The sequence below is a fragment of the Pagrus pagrus genome, assembly GCF_965226575.1.
Source record: "Pagrus pagrus genome assembly, chromosome: 5".
In the NCBI taxonomy this organism is placed as follows: domain Eukaryota; kingdom Metazoa; phylum Chordata; class Actinopteri; order Spariformes; family Sparidae; genus Pagrus; species Pagrus pagrus.
In genome coordinates this window covers 24,942,146-24,966,990 of record NC_140189.1, presented here as the reverse complement: position 1 = coordinate 24,966,990, position 24,845 = coordinate 24,942,146, and the positions used below count along the sequence as shown (strand labels likewise).

The following is a 24,845-nucleotide window of genomic DNA, read 5'->3' as shown; positions in this document are numbered from 1 at the left end:
TTTAGTGACATTTAGTGGTGAGGTTGCAGATTGCAACCAACTGAACAATCCCTCTTTGACTCCCGTAGAGTCGGTGTTTGGTTTGTCCGTTCTGGGCTCCTGTAGAAACATGGCAGTGCAACACGGACCCTGTGGAAGAGTCTGTAGATATAAAAGGCTCATTTTAAACGAAAACACAACAATACCGTACCTTCAGGTGAATATACACTAATGAAAACATAATCATGAAGAAAATATTTAAGCCAATAGATCCTCCTTTGTTTACCTTTCATCAGTTTATCCGGTCGGAATAATTCACCCATTCATCTGATTTTTGTACATATCTTTAATTAAAAAAGATTTTTTTACAGATTTACAAACAGGATTTTACACTCAAAGAACAAACATTGATTATATAAAAATACATCTAAAAAACACGGTCGTAAATGTTTTTCTATGAAGCTTCTGATATGTTTTGCAGCTGTTAAAATACTTTGTGTTGCACCTCAGATCTACGGCTATTTGTGTCATAGTTGTCTACTTAAAACTTTTTTCTTTTTTTTAAGATTTAATATAAAAAATACAATTTTAGGTAAGTGCTTTTAAGAGCAGCAAAATAATGTTCACTAACTAATCCAGCAGTTGCATAATGTGTGTGTCCGTCTGACGTGTTGGGCAGCTGGGCCGGTCAGCGAGACATCATCCGCACAAACTCTGGAAAGACAGAAGAGAAGAGTGAGGGTTGAAGACGAGGACGAATGTGTTCTGAGACGGATCCCAGGAAGGCAAAGACAATTTCTCTCACCCTCAAAGTCCACCAGACCGTCTCCGTTGAGGTCGACGTCTCGGAGGATCTCGTTGATCTCTCTGTTGGTCACTTGTTCTCCCATCAGCTTCTTCATGGCCTCGCGCAGCTCAATCAGACTGATCTGACCGTCACCGTTAGAGTCAAACTGAACACACACAGAGAGATACACATCACATCTGATTTAATCATGTTTCAATACAAATACTTATAGTACAGCCTGAATCTCTTTTTTTATACTACCACTGGATGGCACCAAAGAAAGAAATTGTCAAATCCTTCACATGGTGCTCTGTTTCCCAAACTTTGTCTGGCATGACGCCCTTATGAGGCTGAAGTAATGTGTCACCCCACCCTGACACATGGTGTGTAATAACCAGCCTTTATAAAAGGAAAATTACACTTAATTAAGCTGTAGTTAAGAGTTATTTCCATGTAAACAAACAATGAAATGCTTAATAACCCATTTCTTAAGCAATTATTTATTGTAAAGCTGTAAACGGTCACAAAACACTGTTTATAGTTCATCTTTAAACATGATTTGGCCACTAGAAAGTTGCAACTGATGTTAATGAACCTTTACAATTGTTTAATAAATGTATTATAAAGTATTTCATGGTTTGTTAACGGTCAAATTACTGTTAAATAAAGTTTAATCAGCTAAATTCTCCATTTATTTATCATGGCTATCATGAAGTGTTACCTATAAGAGGTTTATCAACCAGCAACAACATCAGAAAACAGTACAAACACAATCAGTGTTAACTGGTAACCGTTTCCTCCCTCTCAAAATCTCCCTCTTTGTGTAATCTTGTACTCTTCATGTTCTCTGACTAAATCTCGCAAAACCTGAATCATGATACCTTTACCAGCATCGGAGAGCTCTCATGAGTAATATCTGAATATCTCTTTATCTCCCACCTGTTGTCTCAATAGACCTTTTTTTTCCCACAGCAGACATTTTGACTTGTCATAACAGGACAAAAACAGCTGCAACAAACAACACTGACGATGACTCAGCTGCCGGTTAGATTTTTCCAGTGAGTCAACATCCTCAGTAACAAGACCCTGGAAGAGCAGAGTGCACTCCTCTGTTGTGATAAAGGTCTTAGATAGATATGACTTAAATAGGTCAACGGTTGGTTTTGTCTTGTTTTGTAATAACTTGTCTGATTGTGTCATGAATCATCCATATACTACTTACCCGTATAAGTGTTACGGGCTTTTTTAATCAAGACTTCACCCCCTTTCTCCTCTACAAGTTTGCACCAGAGTTTGTTTGTGATGTGCATCCCAAGATTTACCCACTGAGCACAACTTTTGTTTCTTTATTGTTCCCACATGGATCAGATTCATAGATCCTTCACACAGCAGATGTTTGTCCTGTCATAATCAAACGGTCGATGGCTCCATCTCAAAAACTTGTGATCGAAAGTGTCAAAATGCCTCCCAACATCACCGACCTCTTTGAACGCATCTCGTAGCTCCTTGACTCCGATCATGTCTGCTGTCTCTGCCAGCATCTTGGGTCCCATCAGCTCCACAAAGTCCTCAAAGTCCACTTTACCTCCACCTGCAACACACAAGTCACGTCAGTCTGTGCTGACCAAATGTCACATTTAAAGGTAAATTCCTTTTTTCACATGTAAGTGAAAAAATTCCACATAAGAATAAACATTTCAACATTCGAACCACAGATACAATACGTAAACTTTTTATGCCCTGTGCATTATAATGTCTATGTTTCTACTCTACTGTGTTTTACTCTCCTCTGCTCTCTCAGATGTTCCAGGCTGTTGTTCCACTCACAGATCTGCTGGCTCAGTTCGATGAGCTCCATCTCTGTTGGCATGTATCCCATGGTCCTCATGCACTCCCCCAGGTCTTTGTGACTGATGTAGCCTTTTTTGTTCCTGTCAAACTCCACAAACGCCTCACGGAGCTCTGATGGAAACGCACAGAAAGCACGCGTTTAATGTATTTAACTCGACCGCCATGTCGATGTGACGTAAAGACACTGAAACCACCTCACCTTCAATCTCCTCTGGCCTCAGCTCTCTGTCCTGTTGGAGGAAGCAGAGACACACATTAGCTTCTCTCTTCATAAAGTGCTAAAACACTCACAAAACACTCATGCTGGAAATATTTAGAGAGCTTGTTTGGCATAGTGCAGAAATATAAACACAGTCGGATTAAAAGGAGCATTGTTGCAGCAACAACCAGAAAGCCAGTGAACAGGGAGATGATGCACAAACACAAACAGAAGAAATGACCAGTGGGGTTTGGCTTCATGTGGTTAAACTTTGTGGATGTTATAAAATGTTACATTTACATTTAAATTGCTTCGAAAACTGAGCTTGTGCCCGTATAATAGTCTGGATGTCATACTTCAACACGACTGACAAATGTTAGTGTTCAGTAAGCTGTACTAGACAACATCTTCAAATGAAAAACACTTTCTAAATCTATATGGATTAAACTGCATTATGATGTACATGACAATTCATGTACCATAAATCACAAAGGGTAACCAGATTTATTTTTCAGGCGACACACATCAGGAGATTATGAGATTTGGGAGGTTTAGTTAGTCCAGAGGCCCTCGGACACATGTCCCCCGTTCTGACGCACATAAATACACATATACTCTAAATCTTGCACATAGCACTTAAGCTCGCACGCAAGTCCGCCCGTGCAAAAGCACACAGTCACATAGTGGGTGTCGTGGTTCGGTATCAAGGATGTCAGGCTAAGAGCTTTAGAGAGGAAACGATACGACAAAATCCTCTCAGATCATTTTATTCGCTTCGCTCGCCCTTTTTCTCACTGAAGTTCAAACCAATTACACTATGAGGAGACGTGATCTCACTTGACAACGAGGGACAAAGTGTTGCACTGCTCCTTTAATGTGAGATTTTCTGTTACAGTTGCAAAGTACTGCATGTATGTACAGTTCTGAGGTACTTGTACTTATTTTATGCTCATTGATATTTCTACTCCACTCAGTCTGAATGCAAAATGTGTTCTACATTTATTAAACAACATTAGTTATATTACAAATTCAGATTATTAATACAAAATGTAAATCAACTAAACTAAATTCTGATATATTATAAAGTTAAAGCTACACAGCAGTTTATAAAGATAATAAAATGATCTCCTTCTTCACCAGCTGCAACATTAATGACACATTAATAGATCAATAACTAGGCTTTCATTAGACAAATACCTCCAAGGCCCAACAGTCCCCTTTAATTCAATCAAGCCGAATCCAATATCCAATTAAACGTACTTAAATCTGCTAGATCTAGATTTTCATTAGGATCGGCATCAAATTCACTCAGTCTGATTTTTTTTTCATCAGGATTCGTGCATTATTTCCAGAGAAATGTACAGAAATGCAAGAAAAACGCCTGAACTTTTAATGTTAAAAGAAGTGGGGGAAAAAAAAATCCTGGATTTGTCCCCTTTTCCAGATCTACACCAAAAGTTAACTGGGTCTATTCTGGGTCGAGACACATCCTCCAGCCAAGTTTGGTGGAAATCCATTCAGGAGTTTTTGTGTAATCCTGCTGACAAACCAACCAAACAAAAAATAGATGGGGAAAAAATGTAACCTTCTTGGTGAAGGTATTAAAATCCAATAATATAATAAATGTGACCCTACTTCTAGTTTACTTTAGGTATAGTTTCATGTTAATACTTACGTATGTACTTTTTAAATGCACAACTTTACCTGTAACACAGTATTTTTATGCCGTGGTAATACTTTTACTCACTTAAGGATCTGAATACCACTGTCTATATATGCCAGATGGGAACCCACAGCACACTTCATCACTTTTGTACAGCCTTTTTGGACGAGTTAATGAACCTGCTATGAGCCCACAGTGGACTCGCTATTTCTCGCCCACTTTGCCCGGTCGGCGGTTCACCTTGACCCGAATCACGATGTACCACACGTTTTAGAGTAAGTTCCCAAAATGCCGGTCAATAATTTCCATGGAACTGATTGATCGACCCCTCTGAGCATGTGCCAGCACATTGGATCGTGTGACCCGGGTCGGGGATGGGATGACACAGCTGTTGTGGTGGGCAGCAGGAGGGTCAGTCACGATGTGGGGATGAAAATGAATCACGACGAGCGGAAAAAGTGGCACCGGGGGTTCGTGCTGTGTTACATACGAGTGTCTGTGAAAAGCCCTCTTTAAGGAAGATGCAGGCCGGGCCGACGATGTTGTGCAGCATGTTGCAGTTCTTCACCAGAGCACCGAAAGAATCGTAGAGCGGCTTTTCCTCCACGTCCTGATCCTCCACTTCCTGCTGGCCCACTGACCTCCCCTTACCATCCTTTACCCCCTTCAGAGGCAGACCAGGCTGTTACTGGACCACTCTGTCAGTCAAATACTATCTCACATGACTTCTTCACACATAAAACATCACATCTTTCAAGGAACAAGCCACACAGAAGAGGCTTTCTAGTCACGCAAACATTAGACAGAATGTGGCTGTAAGCCTGCATTACATAAGCCGCTTATTATTTCAAGGCGACCACTCACATCGGCTATTAACTTTACATTTTCAGTACAGTATGTGTACATTTTGCTGATAGTCCTGCCAAGTGTCTGGTCTGATGATGACACTGCTGCAGTAAAATGTTAAAAAGTGAACATTTTTGAATTTTCTTGCCACAAACATCAAAAACGTCTTGCATGATGAGGTTAAAGACAACCAGCAAACTGTTTTCTGCATTTAAGAACATTAACAATTATCAAAACTATAATCCAGAGATTAAATGATTAAGATATGTTTAAAAGAGAGCTCCAAAAGCTAGTAAGTGGTCTTTTGAACTATCGTTATTCGACGAGACAATGACGAGAATGAACGTCCATGCTCAAAGCTGCTGAGAAGTTTGACAATCTCAGAATTTAAGACCAACAAAAGCAGATTTGTCACTTAGCAAGTACAAGCAAAAGCATAAAGAGACGAGACAAAGTGCTCTTACCTTTTTCATATTGTCTTGAGATGGTTTGGTGCAGTTGCCCATTACCCAACCACCACTGCTTGACAAGAAATCTCACCCACTCTTCTCCTCCAGCTGCCCAAAACTTTCCCTGAGTCTCTCTGATCCTATTTATCTGGTTTTATCTCTTCTTCCCTCCTCTGTCCGGACTCCTCAGAGGTCCAGCTCAGGCTCTAAACTTAGAGAAACCCTCTCATTTGTCCCATGCTGGTTACCAGTCGTCACATCTGACACCACAGAGATTTAATCCATGCATGAGCAATCCTGCCTGACTCCAACCATCTCTATCTGGTCCAGAGTCACCAAACAAAGCAGCAACGATGAACTCCCCACTAAAAGCAGCTCGCTCCTCACATCGGCAGCATCGCTGTCTCTTTTCTCTTCACACCGACCAGCGCTTTTAATCCCCCTCCTCCTCCTCCTCTCTCCCTGTCTCTCTCTCCTCCCTCTCCAACATGTTGCACAAGCATTCAAATGACTTTGTCGACAGTACGAGGAGTTTTAGAGGGAGAATTAAGACGGCATAACAGAGAGGGATTAATCCCTTCCATTTGAGATTAAAGGGGAAGATGGGAAAAGAAAAAGGAGAGTGGGATACAGCACAGAGATGGAAGCCAGGAGGCTAAAATGTGGAGGAAATGATGTCAACATGAGCGCTGTACGCTTAATTAAATACAAAGATATTAAAAATATCGAACTGAGCTGAAAATAGAGACAGTTTTGTGTCCGCACACTTCTATTTCTTAACAGACTTTTAGTGAAAGATTTGTTTTGCTAAACATCATCATCACAAGACACAGAACGAAGTTGCATAACAAAAAAAAGGGGGTGATGTGCAGTATGAAACTCATCCGTTTCACACGCAAGACAAAGATAAAACATTTTCTCTCATAAGCTGATGTGCAGCTTAAGAGTGACCACTGTAAATGAAATGTTGGTAGAAACAGACTGTTTGGACTCACAAACTGTAATTGTTAGCGATCCAGTCAGCATGCAGACAGAGGGTCTAATTAGACTAGAGTGACTTCCAACTTCCAACTTTCCAGTCAGCTGTGATATTTTTTACCTACAAGTCAGATTTCTTTCAATAAAGCAGAAGTCTCTCATCAAAGAGATCATATTGTGCTCATACTTTGTCAGAGTTTGCAGACATGCATCATCAAAACCCTTCTAGAAAAGTCTGATTTTTGAAAACTTGCACTTATGGAAACTAAACAAAAACAAACAACGCTTGTATAAAACAGAATATAAAGCAACATTATGTAAAAAATTTTGTGTAGCTCTAAAATCAGGTCGTCACACACATTGCTCTGAAACTAATAACGAGTTTGTTTCCTGTGTTTTTGGAGATACACACAATTCTCTCCGAGCGTGATTGTCTGTTTTCCATGAAGAATTAGATGTCCCGCGGTTCAAACCGTGCTAAACTTTTAAACTAATGAAAAAGCGACCACAACCGAGCTGTGACACCAGAGCAAAGGACGGCTTACGAGCCCCGCAGCGTCCGTGTCACCTCGGGTCACACTCGGCAGGACGTGACGGCTCAATGTCAGAGTTGGTGTGAGCTCCCGCTGAGTTTGACCTCTGACATGCCAGAACCAGTTCGGTCGGGTTTTCTAAAATGGCGACACATTAAAATCATAAGTTGAGGTTATGAGTGCAGCAATAAGTGGTCAGCTGAGCTCGTACAAAGCATCTGTCAACAAATCTCTCCAGAGGCAGATTTGGCATGATCCTTCCTACAGTGCTTCCATATGGAGAGCACAGCTTGTCTGTGTGTCTGTGTGAGTCTGTCTGTGTGTGTCTGTGTGTACATGTGCAGCACACCATGAAGTAAATTGTACCCATTAGTTCTTTAAATTTAGGTCTGAATGTTCCTTCTCCAAAGCTGAAACACACTCTTGTACAGCAGCCTATCTACTCTGTACACAGTATCAGCACACATAGAAACCAAAAGACATTTCATTGGCTCAGCAGTATTATTGTTATTGACTCGATATGTTAAAAAACGACTTAAATGAAGACAAAAGCTTGTGAAAAATGAGAGAAATTAGTGCTCAAGTGTGAACTTATGAGGTGCTCACAGAGAAATGTTCCCTTACAACACAGTCTGTATTAAACAGTCCACTGATGGGTTAGGGGCTGATGACTGAGGCTGATGGTTGGTGAATTGAAAGTGTTTCTATAAAAATGACAATAGTCACGTTTATGTCCACCTGATGAATGTAAGTCCAGTATTCGGCCTCTTTTAGCTCTGTTTTTGGTCTCCACCACCTCCTGAGGAAAACATCGGCTCTTAGCTGTTTAATGCTCCACTGTGTTCACCTGTCTCTTTCTGCAGATAATGACACTATGAGAGCAGTAAGATTGAACTAAAACAGGTGAGCTGAGGACTGGAGACAGCTAAACAATAGCTGGGTTTTCATCCACCTGATTTATGTGTATTTTGAATTTGCACATGACATATGAAGAGTGTGACTGAAGAGAAGGAATCATCAGATCTGTTGTAGAGCGTTAAGGTATGGAGGCCCACTTCTGCCAGTCGAAGAAAATTGAATAAGAAGTCGAGCTTCATGAGAAAAAATATTACATATTATATATAAAGGCTTCCATAATTAGGAGACTTTAATCTTCCTCAAACATATAAATGCCATGTTTACATCTTGTTTTCTAGATGTTCTTTGATGGCTTTGTTAAATTGCTTGTATTTGCATCAACTCGCTGAGCCTTCTTCTTCTACTTCTGACTGAAGCATTAGTGTCACCTACTGCTTATTTCCACGAACTGGTTCCTAGAATTTGGCTTCAGTAGTGGATGGAAATGTGCATTTTCTTTTTTTGTGCAGATTTTTTAGAAAATTTGGTTTAAATTTGTGTTAAATATGGATGAGCTGAAACTCACTATAAAACTCTGTAAAGACGACGGCAGCCGTGTATTCTGGGCTGATAATTCTCTGTAAGTTCGTCACTACTAGTGATCCCTTTCACATTTTCATTTGATTCATTGTTATTATGGATGAGACAAGAGCGTGCAGGGCCTTAGAAAACAATTATGTGGTGTTTGATGTGATGTGAGAGTTTGCATAATATCCTCCTGTGTGGATATTTTTGGATAATACTGTCCAAGAGCCATGAAACACACCTGTGACATCTCTTTCAGACTGGTCACTTGTTGCAATAATGAGCAGTCACCACTAGAGGCCACTTTAGGACCGGTCCAACAACTGAGTCTCATCTGACAGCTGCTGCAGTGAAGTCAGTGATGATGCAGCAGCTCCTGTTTTAAGATGAACTTCCTGGCAGATTGAATGATATAAAGCTTAAGACCGACTGTAAATTAATTCTTTACCCCGAAAAAAAAAGTTCTTAAGTAGAAACAGACTGTTTGGACATTAAGACTCTAATTGTGGGTTATCTAGCGGGCAGACATGAGAGTATCTTTCACATCATCTGATCCTCATGTAAGAGATCAAAATGACATTTTCTCCCAGCCGGCTGTGATAATATTTTACTGACTGACACAGACCAGCTACTAACTTTCTGTCAATATAACACGAGATTAGAGATTTTGATCAGATGGAAGCAAATTGTTCTTAATTTCACAAAGACAACAGACAGATGAATGAACATAGTTACACATAGAAGACAACAAGAAGCGGAAATAAAATGCAAACCAACCCTGATCACATATTTTAGCATCAGAGGGATCATATTGTGTTCATGGTTTGTTGTTCTTTGCACGTTGACGCCTTCAAACTCCCCCAGAAAAGTCAGATTTAGAAAAATATCAAGCAAATTCACAGCAAAACTAGTTTACATTCATTATATCAGTGAATACGTTCTACACACAAGGCACCTGTGAGCTGTAACTCTGCGCAGGTGTAATTATTCATCGCGTGTGAAACAGAAACGCCGTCTTATGTAATGGAGGTCCACGCATCTGAATTTAAAATGTGACATCTGAAAGTATAAAGTAATGCATGAGGTCACAACAAAAGAAAACCAACATGTGTGTTTTCACCTGAGCTTTTTCTGAACCATCTTCGTGGAATAATTTACATCATGATTTATACTTCCTGCATATTCACAGGTCAGTGCCTCCACGTCACAGCTTAAACATCAAAGACCACATTATTTTATTGAAAGATACTTAATTGGTTGGAGGTAATTTTAAACAATTTCCCTGCATTTCTTCTCAACATGACCTCTTTGATTAAGTCAGGAAGCAGCGTTGATTAGTTGGATTGAGGATGCTATAAAACCAACAACAGTAGGATATAATAGGGAGGGTCCGAACTGGAAGTGATTATTAGAAGAATGGATTTCTCATATTTCAAATTACGTTTATAAAAACATTATGTAGACTCTACATATGATATCCTACTTACACTTTACTCTACATTGTAAAGTGTGAGTAGGATATCAGTGGCTTGTAATGGACACTTGAGCTCTTTTCAGGGAACCAGCTGATGTTTGCCAAAAGATCATGACCCATGAAACCTTGAATTATTTAAGTAGTTTTCACTGATATCTCACCAGGGATCATTACTAGACTGCATCAGTATAATCATCTGGTTGGAGGGACTGTATGATGATGAGATTATTGTTTTAAAAGACAAAAAGTAGGGCATCAAAACCATAACTCTGCTCCCCCTGACTGAATAATGGGGATGAATTTGCTGCACTTGTTCCATTTCTGGGACTGACGCACAACAACAACCCACAACATTTCTATTAGTGACTGTGACTAGTAAATGAACACAATACAACCTGATCGATCCAATTAACTTCCAGCGAGGTGGCTGATGATTCACCTCCATGTTTGTGTGTTAGTAAAAACTGACACCAGCGGCTGCATGAATAACCCAACACACCACCAATACCATTAAGCCTCAATTAATCATGCAAATAAGATGCTGCTGCTGCTGCTGTGTGTGTGTGTGTGTGTGTGTGTGTGTGTGTGTGTGCGCACACTCTGGCTTATTTATGCTATTTGGTTTCTGTTTTGATTACTTTTCAATTGTCTCCAGGTATCAGTGTTGAATGGCCGTCACGCCAGCAGTTATTTTTAGCACCGCACACACTTGTGACACTGACAATGCATTGTGTGTCTGTGTGTGTGTGTGTGTGTGTGTGTGTGTGTGTGGGCAGTGCTCAGGTAATGTGACTCTGTTCTTTGTTTTGGACTCAGCGTGCCCTTGTGCCTCAGTCACAAACTTGTGTGCATGTGTGTGTGTGTGTGTGTGTGTGTGTGTGTGTGTGTGTGTGCAGGTAGACGGATCATGTGCTGGTTCTGGTGTCAGATGTAGATCAGCTGGTGTCCAGTGACGAGAGCTGTCAGTCAGAGAAAGACTAGAAGAGGCAGAACCGACGGAGCGTGGAAGAACATGAGGAGGCCGACGCAGATGAAGACGCGTTCAGATCTTTTACTCAAGTAAAATTAGAAATACAGCGGAGTTAAAATACTCCATTACAAGTTAGAGTCCTGCCTTCGTCATTGATTATCATCAATTCTCACCATTAGATCATCAGTACTGATGCATGCAAACATGTAAGAAGCAGTCCTTTATTGTTGTTGGTCAATGTTGAGTGTATTCTAACTACTTGAGGATAATACTCGAGGAAATGTACTTAGTTACTTTCCACCCCTGCAGATAGGAGATATCCCTATATCCTTATGGTAAGGTTTCTGTATAACGCTTCATTTCACAGGTAACAAGTTTCAACAATTGTCTCATTTCTAGTTGGTAGCGTGACATAAAGAGTCATTAGTGAGTGCAGATCCAGCTCAACATGCATTAATGTGAAACTTGACCTCTTGCCAGCATCCAGTTCAACAAATAGGGAGGATAAATGCAATAACAAAATTAATAATGAATTTATGTATATTGGGGTTTGAATCAAGATGTTATCTGAAGGAAATTTCCCTGGAAATCAGCAACTACTTACACCCTCAAATAAAAAATAAGGAGTGATGTGCTGTTTACTACAGCCTTATGTAACCTTACAGGTAATTCCAACAACAATACTACTTCTATTATTACTGATAATTATCATAAAAATATTAAAGGAAAAAAGGGTTCTGGTATCAGTATCAGTATTTACAGATATCCAAATTCAGGTATCAGATTTGAACTGAAAAAAAGTGGGTTGCTGCAACTCTAAAACAAAAACGTGGTGTTAAAGAGCCCTAAGTTTCCCACCCAAGAGTCAAAAGGCATCAGGAATCGTCCTTCTTTTAATTGCATCACGTGAAAATCCCCCGTTATGATGTTTGGAGCCTTACGCTGAAGCCTACATGACAAACCTGTGACAGTGTTCCCTGTTTGTTTGTGATGCACTTAGCTCCTTTTATGAAATATCACTTTAAGAAGACGGTAAGATCTAGCGTGCCTCTTCAAGCTCCGTCTGTTCGAGTCTCGGTTCAGTGTGTGGGGGCTGAGGGTCTCTGGGAATACTACATGCTCGCTGTCTGCTACTCGCCCGCTACGCACACACACAAAAGTTTCCTCTAATACCGCACCGGTTGTCGAAGTGAGGTTCAGGGCCCCCTGAGGTGCCCTGCAGTGAAGCGAGGAAAAGATAAATCTTCTCTCCCACTCGCCCAGTCGTCCTCTCTTATTTTGGATCACTTGCATCACCATTGACATCACTCATGTTTGCTTTTTATATTGACTTCCTGTTTCTAACCTCAGCCACACTCATCATCAGCCCCCCTGGAGTTTGCTGACGAGATCAGGTGGACTCTCTCTTCAAGTCGGAGTGACTCACAAGCTGGCAGGAAACGAGTGGAGTTTTAATTTTGGTGTTATCTCTTTTGATTTTATTTTCTCACACACCACGATGCCACACATCTGACCGACCCCGGGGTGACAGATGCTGTGATGGTGGAGCCTTTACCGTGCCGTGTCGTGTGTCACTGCTTACCATGTGAGTGATGTGATACTGAGCTGATACCGCACAGATAGGGTGTTCATCAGATCTCTGGCTGACTATGGTCGTATCTGTTACGGATTATAACGTTTCCCAAAGTAAAGGAGTCTAAATCCTCTTAAACGCACACGCTATCTCCGTCCTTAGCTTTAGCCCTCGTGTTTCGCTGCTCCCGCCATTTCCGGGTGGATTTGGGGTTAAAACAAGAAGGTAAAATGTGTCGCTGCAAGTGAACGCAGCTTTGTGTCCTTCGCCATGTGAGGTCAAAGATGTCAGGGGTGTAGGTGAGTACAGCCAGGCTTTAAATTCAAAGTGGAGGCTTAGGGTTTCAATCAATCTGTTTGAGAGACATTCAATCAGCCAGAGAACTTGATGCAGCACACACAAACACACACACACACACACACACACACACACACACACACACACACACACACACACACACACAGCATCATTTGCCTCCTACCTGTCCAAACACAGAGTCCACTATGGGCAGCAGGTCAACGGGCTCCACCTCCTCCATCTCCCTCTCCCTCTCTCTCCTCTGCGGTCCCTCCATCATCTCCTGCAGCGTCTCCTCCAGTGACTCTCTGTCCTCAGAGACCTCCGCTGTCGCCTGCAGGGCCGAACCGGATCGCTGTTGGCGAGGGGGCTGAGGTGTCGCAGAGGGGAGGCCCAGAGCCTCTCCCTGCCCAGATGTTCGCTTCTTCTGCTTCTCCACCTTCTTCTTGATGGCGGCCTGCACCTGAGGAGGAGGGGAGCAGAGGAGACGAGGGGTTCAGACTCATGATGACACATGATGGTCACATTAAGACTGATGCACACACACAGTGTGAATAGATGCAAAATATGGTGACCAGAAATCTAATGTCTTGATATCAACACTGTCTCTGTCTCTATTAATTAGCTTTTATTGTGAAACACTTTTTTGTAAACTTTTAGATATTTCACTGGCTTTTTAGAGGACTTTTTGTTGTTCCTTAGCAATAAAGGAGCATTAACAGTAAATGTATCAATGAGAAAACTTAACAGATATGGAGACTAGATTCACTAGATTCATCAGTTACATCTCTTACACTTTAAAGGAGCACTATGTAGTTCTGGAGAAGAAATTCAAACTCAGAATGTTGATATCTACGATATTAATGAGGTGATAATACAAACTCAGGAATGTTTATTTTTTCCGTAACTGAATAAACAAGCTGTTCTCAGAGGAAAATAAGGTCCCCAGGACACTGTTTGAAGCTGGAAAGGTGGCAGGGTCCGCCACATATAAACACAGTATGACTTTGTGTTGTCTTTTAAGGTCAGTTTGTTTATTCAGTTTATTCAGTCATGAAAACAAAGAGAGTTTGATCATTTAGTTTGTTTTGGCATACTCTTCTTCCCCAAAACTACATAGTGCACCTTTAAAACTGGTTTAGGATCATCCTTAAATTATCCTGCAATTCATCACAAACATAAATTCATGCAAAATTCACTTTTGAAAGCATCAGAATGTGTCTCTAAAGAAAGGACAGTGATAATTACACACAAATTACACTCTTTACACACACACACACAAATATATAGGCTTGGACTCACGCACCTGCTTTGCACTCCTCTCAGATGGCCCGCTCATCGCTCCAGCACCGCCTCCTGCGGCGGGCGTCTCTCGAATGAGCATGAACATCTCGGCGTCACGGGCTCACACACACTCTCTCTCTCTCCCTCGCTCTCCCTTCCTCCCCCTCCCTCACCGTCTTCTCTCGCCTCTTCCCTGCTCTCCTCTCCTCAGCAGCAGCTCTTGATTTTGCTTTTATTTTATGTGCTAAAATTCACCACAAAGTCACTTGTATATTTATGTTGAGTTTCCTCAAAAAAGGCAAAAAAGTTCAGCTCTTTTGACAGAATAGAAGTCTGATTTTGTTCCTGGAAAAAGGGAGGATGGATGAAGGTTCTCCAGGAAAAGATGTATAAGTCAAATGTTCTCCTTCCTCCTCTGTGTCCTTGTGTTTCCTCCAAGCGTTTCCTCACTGTTGCACCGTGCTCCTGTCCATATCTCTCTCTTGGTAAGTCCTTGGTGTGTGCAGGTGAGGAGGTTTTTATCATCACCTGTTGTCTTGGCTCTTGGATTGAGTTCCTGCACCTCTGCCCCCGCTCGCTATCTCGTGGTCCTTAAAGTGACACCCTATACCTCCTGAACTTTACCTCTCTCACGTTATCTACCTGTAACACATCGACCTATCTCTCTCCTTCTCTTCCTCCCCTTCCTCCACCTGTTCCCCTTCATCACAGGTGAACACTCCTCCTCCTCCTGTTGCCCGGGTGCTTTATCACAGCTACCCTTCTTGGCAAATATATTTCATGAAACGTGCTTTTTGCTCCTCCAGGATTCGGTCATAATCTTGTGTTTTCCTGTCGTGTATTTCCTTCTCGTCTTTATTTTTCCTCCTGTCATCCTTTCCTCTTACTTGTCACCATCATCCCCCCCTGACAGTAATCCTCATTGCTCTCCACGCTTCTCCTTCCTCTCAATCTATCCGACCTAAATCCCCTGTCCTCTCCCCTGTCAAATTTTCTGCCTTTGTTGTAACACAAATTGGATTCTTTTGGACGTGTCCAGGTCAGCAGTGAGCGCGAGAGAAGGAGAGTGAAGGGAGGGAGTGATGCAACAAACTCAGCCGCTATGTGATGATTGAAAGACTTTTGTTTAGCTACAACACATCGCCTCACCGTTGCCCTGCATGCATAATCTCATCCAGCGGGCATGACTGAGCACACACAGGTGAACAAGTCACCACTGACCTCTATTTTTAGACATGCATCTTCACACAAGCGTGTAAACATTCAACAATTATTGAGCCTTTGAGCTCTCTGAAACAGCCTTATAGTCGAAAAGCCTCAGCTTTCCTTCTCTCCCTCCTTCCAGTCCAAAAGGCAGGTGTTTGGCAGCTTTGAGCAGATAAAGCGTCTCACTTTTCACCCTGTTTGCCTCCCCTGATATCTCCCTCCACCTCTGCCTCTCCTGCTTTTTCCCTCCCGTTAACCCGCATTAAACATTTCTCCGAAACGGACAGAGTATATTCTCCAGACTTCAGTGTAGTCAGTATAGTTTGACTTCTCTCCGGTTCCTAATGTGGTTTCCATTAATCACTTAAACCCCATCTTTCAGTGTCTTTCTTTAGCCCCTTCTTCCCGTCCCTCTCCTCATTGATTATTGATGCGAAGGGAGAGGCAAATTCTTGAGCGGAGGCAGAAAAGAGATCCATTACAGAAAAGCTGAGTTACACGCACTTGATGGTCAAAAATAGGGGAGGGGGGGGTTGTATTTTAAGAACAGATCAGTCATGTGAGAGAGGGGCAGATGGACGATGAATGAACAAGATGAAAAGATGATGAAGATGAAAAAGGTGTTTTTTCTCTGGAGAAAGTTTCATCCCAGACTTTTTCACCTTGACGGATGATGGAGGGAGTGGCAGCAGAGCAGTAATGTAGAAGTGAAGGCTTGTGTTACTGCATGTTGATCGGCCAGCAATAATATCTAATTACAGATCAGGACAGTCAGAGGAGAGAGGGGCCGGCCTGGACACGACACTGACAGGTAGAGTCTTAAATCCAGCCGTCTATGGTTAATGTAGAGGCAGATGACGCACAGTGATTAAACTGACATGGTTAACAGATACGTCTGATTTGGGTCAGACTAATTGTCATTATTTATTTGTTTGTAATAGTAGTCACAGATGACCAAACTGCTCATTTGGCCCAAGAGAACGCATTAACCTTGCTTAACTGGACATTGGCAAAGGAAAACTGTGTGTATCTGTGACCGGTAAACACAAGACTCCAACACAGACACACGACACAGACAATCACATGATTAACTTGGCAAATACTGATTTAAAGAAAAAGTCACATGTGAATTCATCATTATTTACCCGTGAACTGAATATTTTCACATGCAAACAAAAATTGTAACGTATTGGGTTATGTAGAAAAAAATGACTCGACAGAACTGGAAAACCTGATAACTGCGTCACGCGTGCACGCTGCATGTATTCTGCATCACCCTCTAGATGAACTCTTGGCTTAAAGCTTCGAGCGGGCTGCAGTTGCTGTAAATTGGCTTCCATCTGGTTCATAAAAGCTCAGCGTGAAGACCACTGAGGGGCAGAGTGATGCTGTGTTAGTTCTGGGCGCCCTCTGGTGCATTCAAATGTAACAACAACCACCTCAGTCGGAAAATGTCATCATATTAAAATCTCATGCCAACTCTCTACAGTGTTTTCTCTGGTCATAACAAAACACACATTTCAGGATTAGATACATATTAGTAAAAAATACATGATGTTATTTTATACATCGGATATAATTTCAAAACACACAGTAAGATATTGCAGCAAAATCAGTTAATGCAATTTAAAAAACCTCTGCAGACTTTCTACTTGTTAAAGTTGTCCTGTGGAGCTCTCTTGTAAACATTGTAAACAACTTATGCTTACGCTCAGTGTTACTCACCCAAAATAACAAATGTACTGAATGAAATGTGAAGCCAATTTTAAATCCTGCGCCATTTACTTCCATGTTTACGAGCTGGCGGTCTTCATCCAGTCCATATTGGAGCACGGCAGCATTTCTTGACTTGTTATCACAGTTTATACATCAGTGGAGTGGAGTGAAATAATTGGCAGAGCGAGATGAACACGACTCAACTGTGTCTGAAACTCCACAGGGAAACTTTAAGTCTTTGGTTACATTAGCAAGCAATAAGCCTTACGCCTTTTCTAGTGAATTCAGTACCAAAACACATTTTCTTATTGTCAAACAAAGTTGTTTGTTGGTCTGTCTTTCAGCCCGAAGCCCATTCATTTCTACTTAAAAGGTGCAATATTTAAGAATTTTACTTGAAAACATAAAAAAAAACAAAAAATTACTAAGATTATCAACAGAAAGTGACGAAATATTAGTGGTGACGTTATGTCAAAGACATCTATTGAAGTTAGCATGCTAACCAGCTAGCCCTGTGCTAGTGGTGTTAACACCAACACTCCACCACTGCTTCGAGCTCATAGTCCAGACATACTCACATCAGCTAAGAGGACCACTAGCTACACGGCTAAATGAGCTATCTAGCTAACTGCTGCTGTTGATGGTTACACGGGTGATATGCTGTACTCTATTTGTTTAGAGTCAACAGTCAAAATAATTTCCCATAACAGCCATGGCGCTGTAGTTTTTAGAAAACATTACTCAAACAGGAGGAGCCGGTGCACATTTTTGGGACTATTTTCAGCTGCGGATTTATACACATTTGGTTCGCTAGTGAAGTTTTATGACAACAGCGGCGTGTTTGTGGGATCAAGTCAAAATAAACTACAGTGCCCCTCTCCAGGAACATGTAATCCAGTACAACGATGTGGCTCATTGATGTGTTTTTAATATTTTTTTTTTTGCAATACAATAGTAATAAATGGCACAGAGGAGTGAGATATATGAGGCTAGGGATACACAGACATTTCTTCTTAGTAGGATCAATTCATTGTTGGTTTGGGTTTTTTCACAGGATGTGTTGACAATAAGTAAAATGTAGAATATCAACATCCATCTCCTCTAAAGTGTTATTTGTCTTCTGCTCAAGGAGTTTCATCCTCTTATTCAAGAATGTAGTCAGCATGTTTATCAGCACCACATCGTTAGAAAAGTCTTTATGATGAGGCAGATGTGTGAATGCTCTTAAGATGAGTCCATTATGAACCTGCTGATGCACAGCGTCAGTCACGTCTATCCCCAGTATGGCGTCACTATGGTGATTGGCTCCCGGTTGTGTCCGTTGATAATGGGCCAGGGGTTGAAGTACGGGAAAACTGGCTCTCTGAATTTAGCATCATAGAAGGTGAAGAGGTGGCTCATTTCACCTGCATCATAAAACGCCACTATACCACGGCTATAGTCCAGATAGACCCCCACCCTCTTGGGGGGTGTGGTGGGATATACCAAGCTCTCCTCTGTGTCGGTGCATGCTTCATACTCGCTGGTGCCGTTACAGTTGTCCCTCAGCACCAGGGTCCAGAAGCCGTCCTCCGGGCACAGGCTGATCTCCTCCTTCCTGTTGACGGAGGCTGTGGCCACGCCGAGACCCCACGCTGTCTTAGAGCCCACCTCCACCTCCCAGTAGTGTCTGCCAGAAGAGTAGGCATCGGTGCCGAGGACGATGTTGTAGAGGGTGAAGCGCTCTGGGTTGTTGGGCAGATTAGGCTGGAGTTTTCCCACCTGGACGCTGGTGCGACACGGGGAAACCCACAGGCACGGGTAGGCTGTGTCCGGGTCGAGGGACACTGGTGTGACAGCTAAGAGGGGAAAAAACAGTCAGAAATCTACGAATGCAACAACCAACATGTGTTTACAGAGAATGACCCAAGAAAGACTTCTTGGCAGTGACCTTCAACAAGATACCGAAAGCCTCCCTGCTCAAATAGGGTAAGACGAGCTGGATAAGAGCAGCAGCTACATGATACAAATGAAATATAAATGATACGGCGTCAAGACAGAAAACTGATGTTGGAGTTTCATTTGACACCATCATCAACAATGCATGATGACCTGTCATTGACTAATGACCCGAATAGACCCAAAATAAGTCTTTGCCAGTGAGGGAATGTAACTAAGTACATTTACTTAAATACTATACCTAAATACAGTTTTGAGGTACTTTTCTCAAGTTTTTTTACTTGTACTTTTTACTGAACTGGTCTTTGCATACATGACTTCAACTGAACTGGCAGTTGAAATTAAGTCTGGACGGCAGATACAGTCATATCCTCCGACTCACACAGAGCAGGTTGATACTAGACCGAACATATAATGAAAAGCACAAATACGTAACTTCTTTTAAAACGGGGACTCCAACAAATTTACATGACAAAGTCAACGTACTAGTGATGGAGCATCTTCTTTGGCTCTGCAAGGATTTAGGATTTTCCTACAAGTGGGACACGACTATTGTCTGGAGAAATGGTGTTGCAGTAGTCAAGTCAAAGATTCTTCAGCCTCTGCTGCATCGGATTTTGGCCGTCCTCCATGTTGTGTGCACACGTGTGTCGACATACCTGGCTGAATAATGGAGCTCATTTTCCTCCAGGTTCTGTACTGCAGAGGTCCCAGGAACTCAGCTGACTGCAGATTGATATCCACCTCTGGGGGGCGCTCGAACAAGCTCTCAACCCTGACAGAGAGAGCAAGAGATACAATCGTTTAAAGGAGAAGGCAGCACAAGAGGGAAGTAAAACATCAGTTTTGGGCTGCTTTAGTCAATGAACATTACCAGAAAAGTTGTGTTTATATGTATAATAAGAGTCATTTCACCTTTCAAAGCAAGTGTACCCTTAACGCAAGTAATGAGATCCAACTCATCAAGGAAATTTCTTCTTATTATGAAATATCAAGAACTGTGTTTGTATAAAGATATGATAGCACATGTATTTAGTTTGTACTTTAAGCCATATCTTTGCTATGACACCTGTTCAAGAAGAAACATAAGAAACAAGCTGACTAAACCTTTATGAAAGGAGATAGTGTCAGTTTTGAATTATTCTGTCATTAACAGTTAGACTTTATGCTTCCTGGTATGACAACATGAGGCAAAGATGACTAAACCACAATCATGCCCCCGCATCCTGTTTCTACAAGACTTACAGCTAATCACGTAAACAAAACGCCTTCGTCTCGTCACTTTTAACTCGGCATTTTAAGTAGGGCAAGAGTCAAGTAGAGACAGAAGGGCACGTGACCTACAAACCTACAAGTGAAAAAGTCACAATGACGGTAACAAAGTGTTGATAAGAGCCAGGATGATACTCACCCTCCGATGAAATCTTTGATTCCCTGAAACAGAGAACATAAAACGAGCCTGTGATGAGAAAATACTCTCTGGTGTAAATTATCTCTGGCACTGAGACAATATTCACAACAACAACGATAACAATATTCTTTGGTATTTGCCTGCTGTGTTTTTATCTTTTTTTTTAATCTAGGTGTTTTTTAAAAATCATCCTCTCCCTGCTCTTTCTCACCTTGAGCTGCTCCGGGTTTTCCTCTTCCGTCAGCTTGAGGCGAAGCTGGTCGGCCGTACTTTCCAGCTGGCTGATTTGCTCCGTGGTCTGAGTCAGCGCCTCCTCCAGCTGGTTGAGTTTCTCCTCTTTCTGCTTCTGCAGTCTCTCCTTTATGCGCTCCTCCTCCTCGAGCAGAAACTCCCTCATACGACTGAACTCTGCAGTGACCAGCTCCTCAAGATCTCCTGTTCGCTCCTGAAAACAGAGAGGAGCGAGAAGAGGTTACGTGATGTTTCAACCTCATCCGTCAACAACTACTGTTAAAATGCTCCTAACACATTAATGCTTTAATATGACTACTCCACCGAATAAGCATTGCAATCCTACAACACTGACTCTGCTGTTCTTCTGATGTAGCACAACCTGAGATATCTCAAGTCTAACTCCATGGATTCTTCTACCTTGTCAACACCTGACGCCCACATTACCCACAATGCAGCTCGGCCAGTTCAGTAGGTTATTCTGCCGTGTTGTACCTCGAGCCACTATGTCCTCAAGCAGAGATGAGAAGCAGCGAGCAATTGTGGTCTTTAGTGCTCAGCTTTAGAGATTTTTACATTTTCAACTTGACTCAAGTGTTTCAAGTGACACCACTTGTGAGGACACATATGGTCTTACACCACTATTTCCACATATGCAGTCATACTCATACTCAGACATACAGTTCATAGACTGCAAAACCTTTTGTGTCCTCACACTTTAATGTGCACAATTGGTGAAGTTTCCCTTTAAGTAATATAATCAATGCAGGAATTTTACTTACTACTCACAAGAGTATTATAACAGTATTATAGAGCCTTCTGTGGCTCCAGAGGAAGCTGCATGTAATCTGATAAACTGCATCCAGTGATGTCACTCAGTGGCTATGCTGCATTGTGGGTAATGTAGGCGCCAGGTTTTAAAAACAGGATACTAGTCGAGCATTGCACTCCTGTAACACTGTTGGACTCATTATGGACAGTTTAAGAACAAATGATCAACTTAATACAGCAAAATCAGAGATATCGCCTTTTTTTATTCCACTCATTCTTCTTCCTTTTCAAGACCTGGCGCCTACATTAACCACAATGCAACTTAGCCACTGCGTGACATCACTGGAGTTAATTTATCAGATTACATGCAGCTTCCTCTGGGGCCACAAAAGGCTTTACACTCAGTTTGCGTAAATTGGTGAAGTTGCCCTTTAAGTAACAGGTGTTTATACTTATAATCCATTCCTATGCAGCATAACCATCACAGAAAATATTACGGTTTCAAGGTATATGGTATTACACAATTACTATTATTATTATCAGTTGCATCGATCCTTAAAGGAATGAAAATATGAGGGTTTTTTTGGTTGAACAAAGGGTTTATGAGGCTTATATACTACATGAAATATAATGTCATGACATGAAACTTGATGTAAACTTGAGAAATTACTTTTTTAAAAACTCTAATCCAGTAGAATGTATTACAAAAAATAAGCAAAACACACACTGTATGATAATCGTCACGTTTCATACCACAGTATACCTTGAAAGCTGTATATCAGCGCTAACCAAGACAGAAGGTAGGCACGTTGAATGAAGGCCACTTACACAACACACACACACAAACACACACATACACATACATACATACATAGGAAGGAAGAGAAATTTACAAGGAAAGACGAATCGACAAACTTCCTCTCGGCCCTGTTGACCCACATCCTGTCAAACTGACGGCGAAACAGAGAAGTGAAAATCTGTGAATGTGCACATAAACTAGGTCAAACAGACAGACAGCCACGCACAGGAAACATACATGCTGAGACATTCAGACAGACACACAGCTGGGAGAGAGAGAGAGACAGTTTGTAGTAGCCTCCAGCGGAGATGTGTGTTGTTATCTGCTGCAGCAGACACCCCAACACAACATACACTACACTCATATCTCTGTTTGACACTCACACACAGACCTCTGTTTAAGGTGAAATTCTGCCAGCTGTTATCGCTTCCTGTGTGGGTGTGTGTGCCAGCTTTTATATCTGGTGTGTGTGTGTGTGTGTGTGTGTGAGGAAGACAAACATGACGTGACGTGTATGAATGTTTATTAACCACCTGTCTGATTGCAGGTCGGGCCTCCGCGTTTGCCAAACATGAGAATCCCCACGTACGAAAGGTCGCTGAGTAACAATCTGTTATGTCACTGCTAGTCATGATCAGTGTGAGTCATCCGTCAGTCACGTCTGTCTGACAGGTAAAGGTGGAGGAATGCAGGTGATGTTGCTTAGCTACCAGAATTACTGGTTCTACTCAAAGGATGCACACAGGCAAGTATTTTGTCTTTGCTTGGAACGACATTTCTGATAAACAATCACACACATCTTAATACCTTAATGAGGAGGATCTTGTCATTGGTCTGACTCTGGAAGAGCGTGGCCTCCTCCGTCTGCAGCTGAACCCTCTCCAGAGCGACAGACAGCTTATCCTGTTAGTAGGCAGAAGAGATAAACAATCACATGCATGAAGCGGTGTCGCTAAACAAGATTATACTTAAAAGAAGAGGTAATTTCATTGGTGTCTCCCTCTGAACAACAACAACTTCAATTGGAGTCATATGATGCCCAGCCCTTCCCTAACTGACCTCTCTGACATAAAACATTCAAACAAAACAGGAATTCAGCAACAGGGAGACATGTTGAAACAGACTGAGAGGCCTCTGTGAGTGAAACAAACGGACGATGTGAGGTTTACAGTGTAGGGGAGTTCACAGAGGCCTGCTGGATTCCTGTAAAACACAAAGTACCCAAAGTACCCAAAGGCAAACAGGGAGTTTTTTTTTTTACAGCCATGTCACAGAAGTTTCTCTGTGAAAGCTCTGTGTGTTAATGTCAGAGCAGCAGATCTTTTTGCTTAATAAACCACGTTAAAGTTGACATTCAGGAAAGTTTGCCAGGTCCTTCCAAGAACAAGTGGAGGAATGTAAAGAGCATGTTGCAGCACGGCACTCCCTAAAACCTGAGGTATGACTTTTATAGGCTTTATAACAGAAAGAAGGCTACATGTCTGTGTAAACTGAGATCACTGAAGCCTAAAGAAGATTGATCAGAAAATGAATTAGACTGATCAGAGATCAGTGTGTCTAATCCCAGCCAGTGAGAGGGTACCTTGTAGTTTTCAAACGCCTCATTAATAGGGATGACATTGTGGGTCTTGTGGTCCCGGGACATGCCGCACACCAGACAGATGGGCAGCTGGTCGTCCTCGCAGTAAAGCTTCAGCTTCTCCTCATGCTCCTCGCACATATCCATACCGGGGGCCAGGCGCGGCCAGTGCCCGGTGGAGGAGGCCACGCTGCTCATGCTGGACCCGCGCTCCCGCTGCTCCGGCTCCTCCAGCGCGCCCTCCAGGTCCCACCCAGTGATCCCCGAGGCCATGTTCATGCCCCCGGCTCTCCTCACGCTGTCCACGACGTTGCACAGAAGCGAGTTGGGTCGCAGTTTGCGCCCGCACGACTTTCTGCACTTGGGGCAACTTGACAACTCGTCCGCCTTGGCTTCCCAGCACTGGATGATGCACACCTGGCAGAAGTGGTGTCCGCACTCGAGGATCACCGGGTCGCGGAACAGCTCCAGACACACCGGGCAGGTGAGCTCCGACTGCAGCTCCTCAAGCGCGTTGGCCTCCGCCATTCTCAGTCGCGCACATAGTCCTGAGAAAGAAAAAAACTGTCTGATGGCAACACAGTAACGAGCAGAGACTAGACTGTCCTTCCGTTCAGAGACAGAGGGAGTGGTCTGCAGCTGACGGCAGTGTTCACGGAAGAGAAGAGGGGAGGGCGTGCAGCGACAGGCTCGGAGCCGCCCGCCGCAGCTCCATGACAGGGCGTGTGGGCTGTATTACCCCCGAACCACAGCGGCGAACCACTCACATGTTACCTAATTAAATAAAGTACAGATTTGCTGTGAAGTACCGTACAGTAGATACACTAGGCCACCACTTTCTGATGGGCTTTGTCATGATTTTTGTTTAGCTAGTGAGTGTTGTAAAAAA

General features: G+C 42.4%; 2 protein-coding genes across 3 annotated transcripts; both read right to left on the bottom strand.

Moving 5' to 3' along the window:
* Positions 1-386: 386 nt before the first annotated feature.
* Positions 387-14,411, bottom strand: cabp2b (calcium binding protein 2b; the record flags this gene model as incomplete). 2 transcript variants are annotated; one of them, XM_084352633.1, is made up of 7 exons in its annotated part: positions 387-693; positions 785-932; positions 2,248-2,357; positions 2,594-2,728; positions 2,817-2,847; positions 13,206-13,484; positions 14,328-14,411. In XM_084352633.1, the coding sequence occupies 7 exons, from the start codon at positions 14,409-14,411 to the stop codon at positions 668-670; spliced, it is 813 nt and encodes a 270-aa protein (XP_084208759.1). In that variant the 3' UTR covers positions 387-667. The 2 variants fall into 2 exon arrangements, with proteins under 2 accessions (XP_084208759.1, XP_084208760.1); XM_084352634.1 differs by lacking the exons at positions 13,206-13,484; positions 14,328-14,411 and adding an exon at positions 5,790-6,139.
* A 3,724-nt stretch (positions 14,412-18,135) lies between these two features.
* On the bottom strand, positions 18,136-24,594 carry LOC311257557 (zinc-binding protein A33-like). The gene is made up of 6 exons (XM_084353239.1): positions 23,960-24,594; positions 23,185-23,280; positions 20,788-21,021; positions 20,577-20,599; positions 19,825-19,940; positions 18,136-19,065 (listed from the first exon to the last, which is right to left on the bottom strand). The coding sequence occupies exons 1-6, from the start codon at positions 24,482-24,484 to the stop codon at positions 18,500-18,502; spliced, it is 1,560 nt and encodes a 519-aa protein (XP_084209365.1). The 5' UTR covers positions 24,485-24,594; the 3' UTR covers positions 18,136-18,499.
* Between the last annotated feature and the right edge of the window lie 251 nt (positions 24,595-24,845).

Excerpts from the sequence above, each read along its gene's own strand:
- LOC311257557 (XM_084353239.1), bottom strand. The coding sequence starts at position 24,484 with ATGGCGGAGGCCAACGCGCTTGAGGAGCTGCAGTCGGAGCTCACCTGC. Across the intron at positions 20,600-20,787 it reads AAAACCCGGAGCAGCTCAAG|GGAATCAAAGATTTCATCGG; the intron begins GTGAGAAAGAGC and ends TCTCTGTTTCAG. Across the intron at positions 19,941-20,576 it reads ATCAAAGATTTCATCGGAGG|GGTTGAGAGCTTGTTCGAGC; the intron begins GTGAGTATCATC and ends TCTCTCTGTCAG.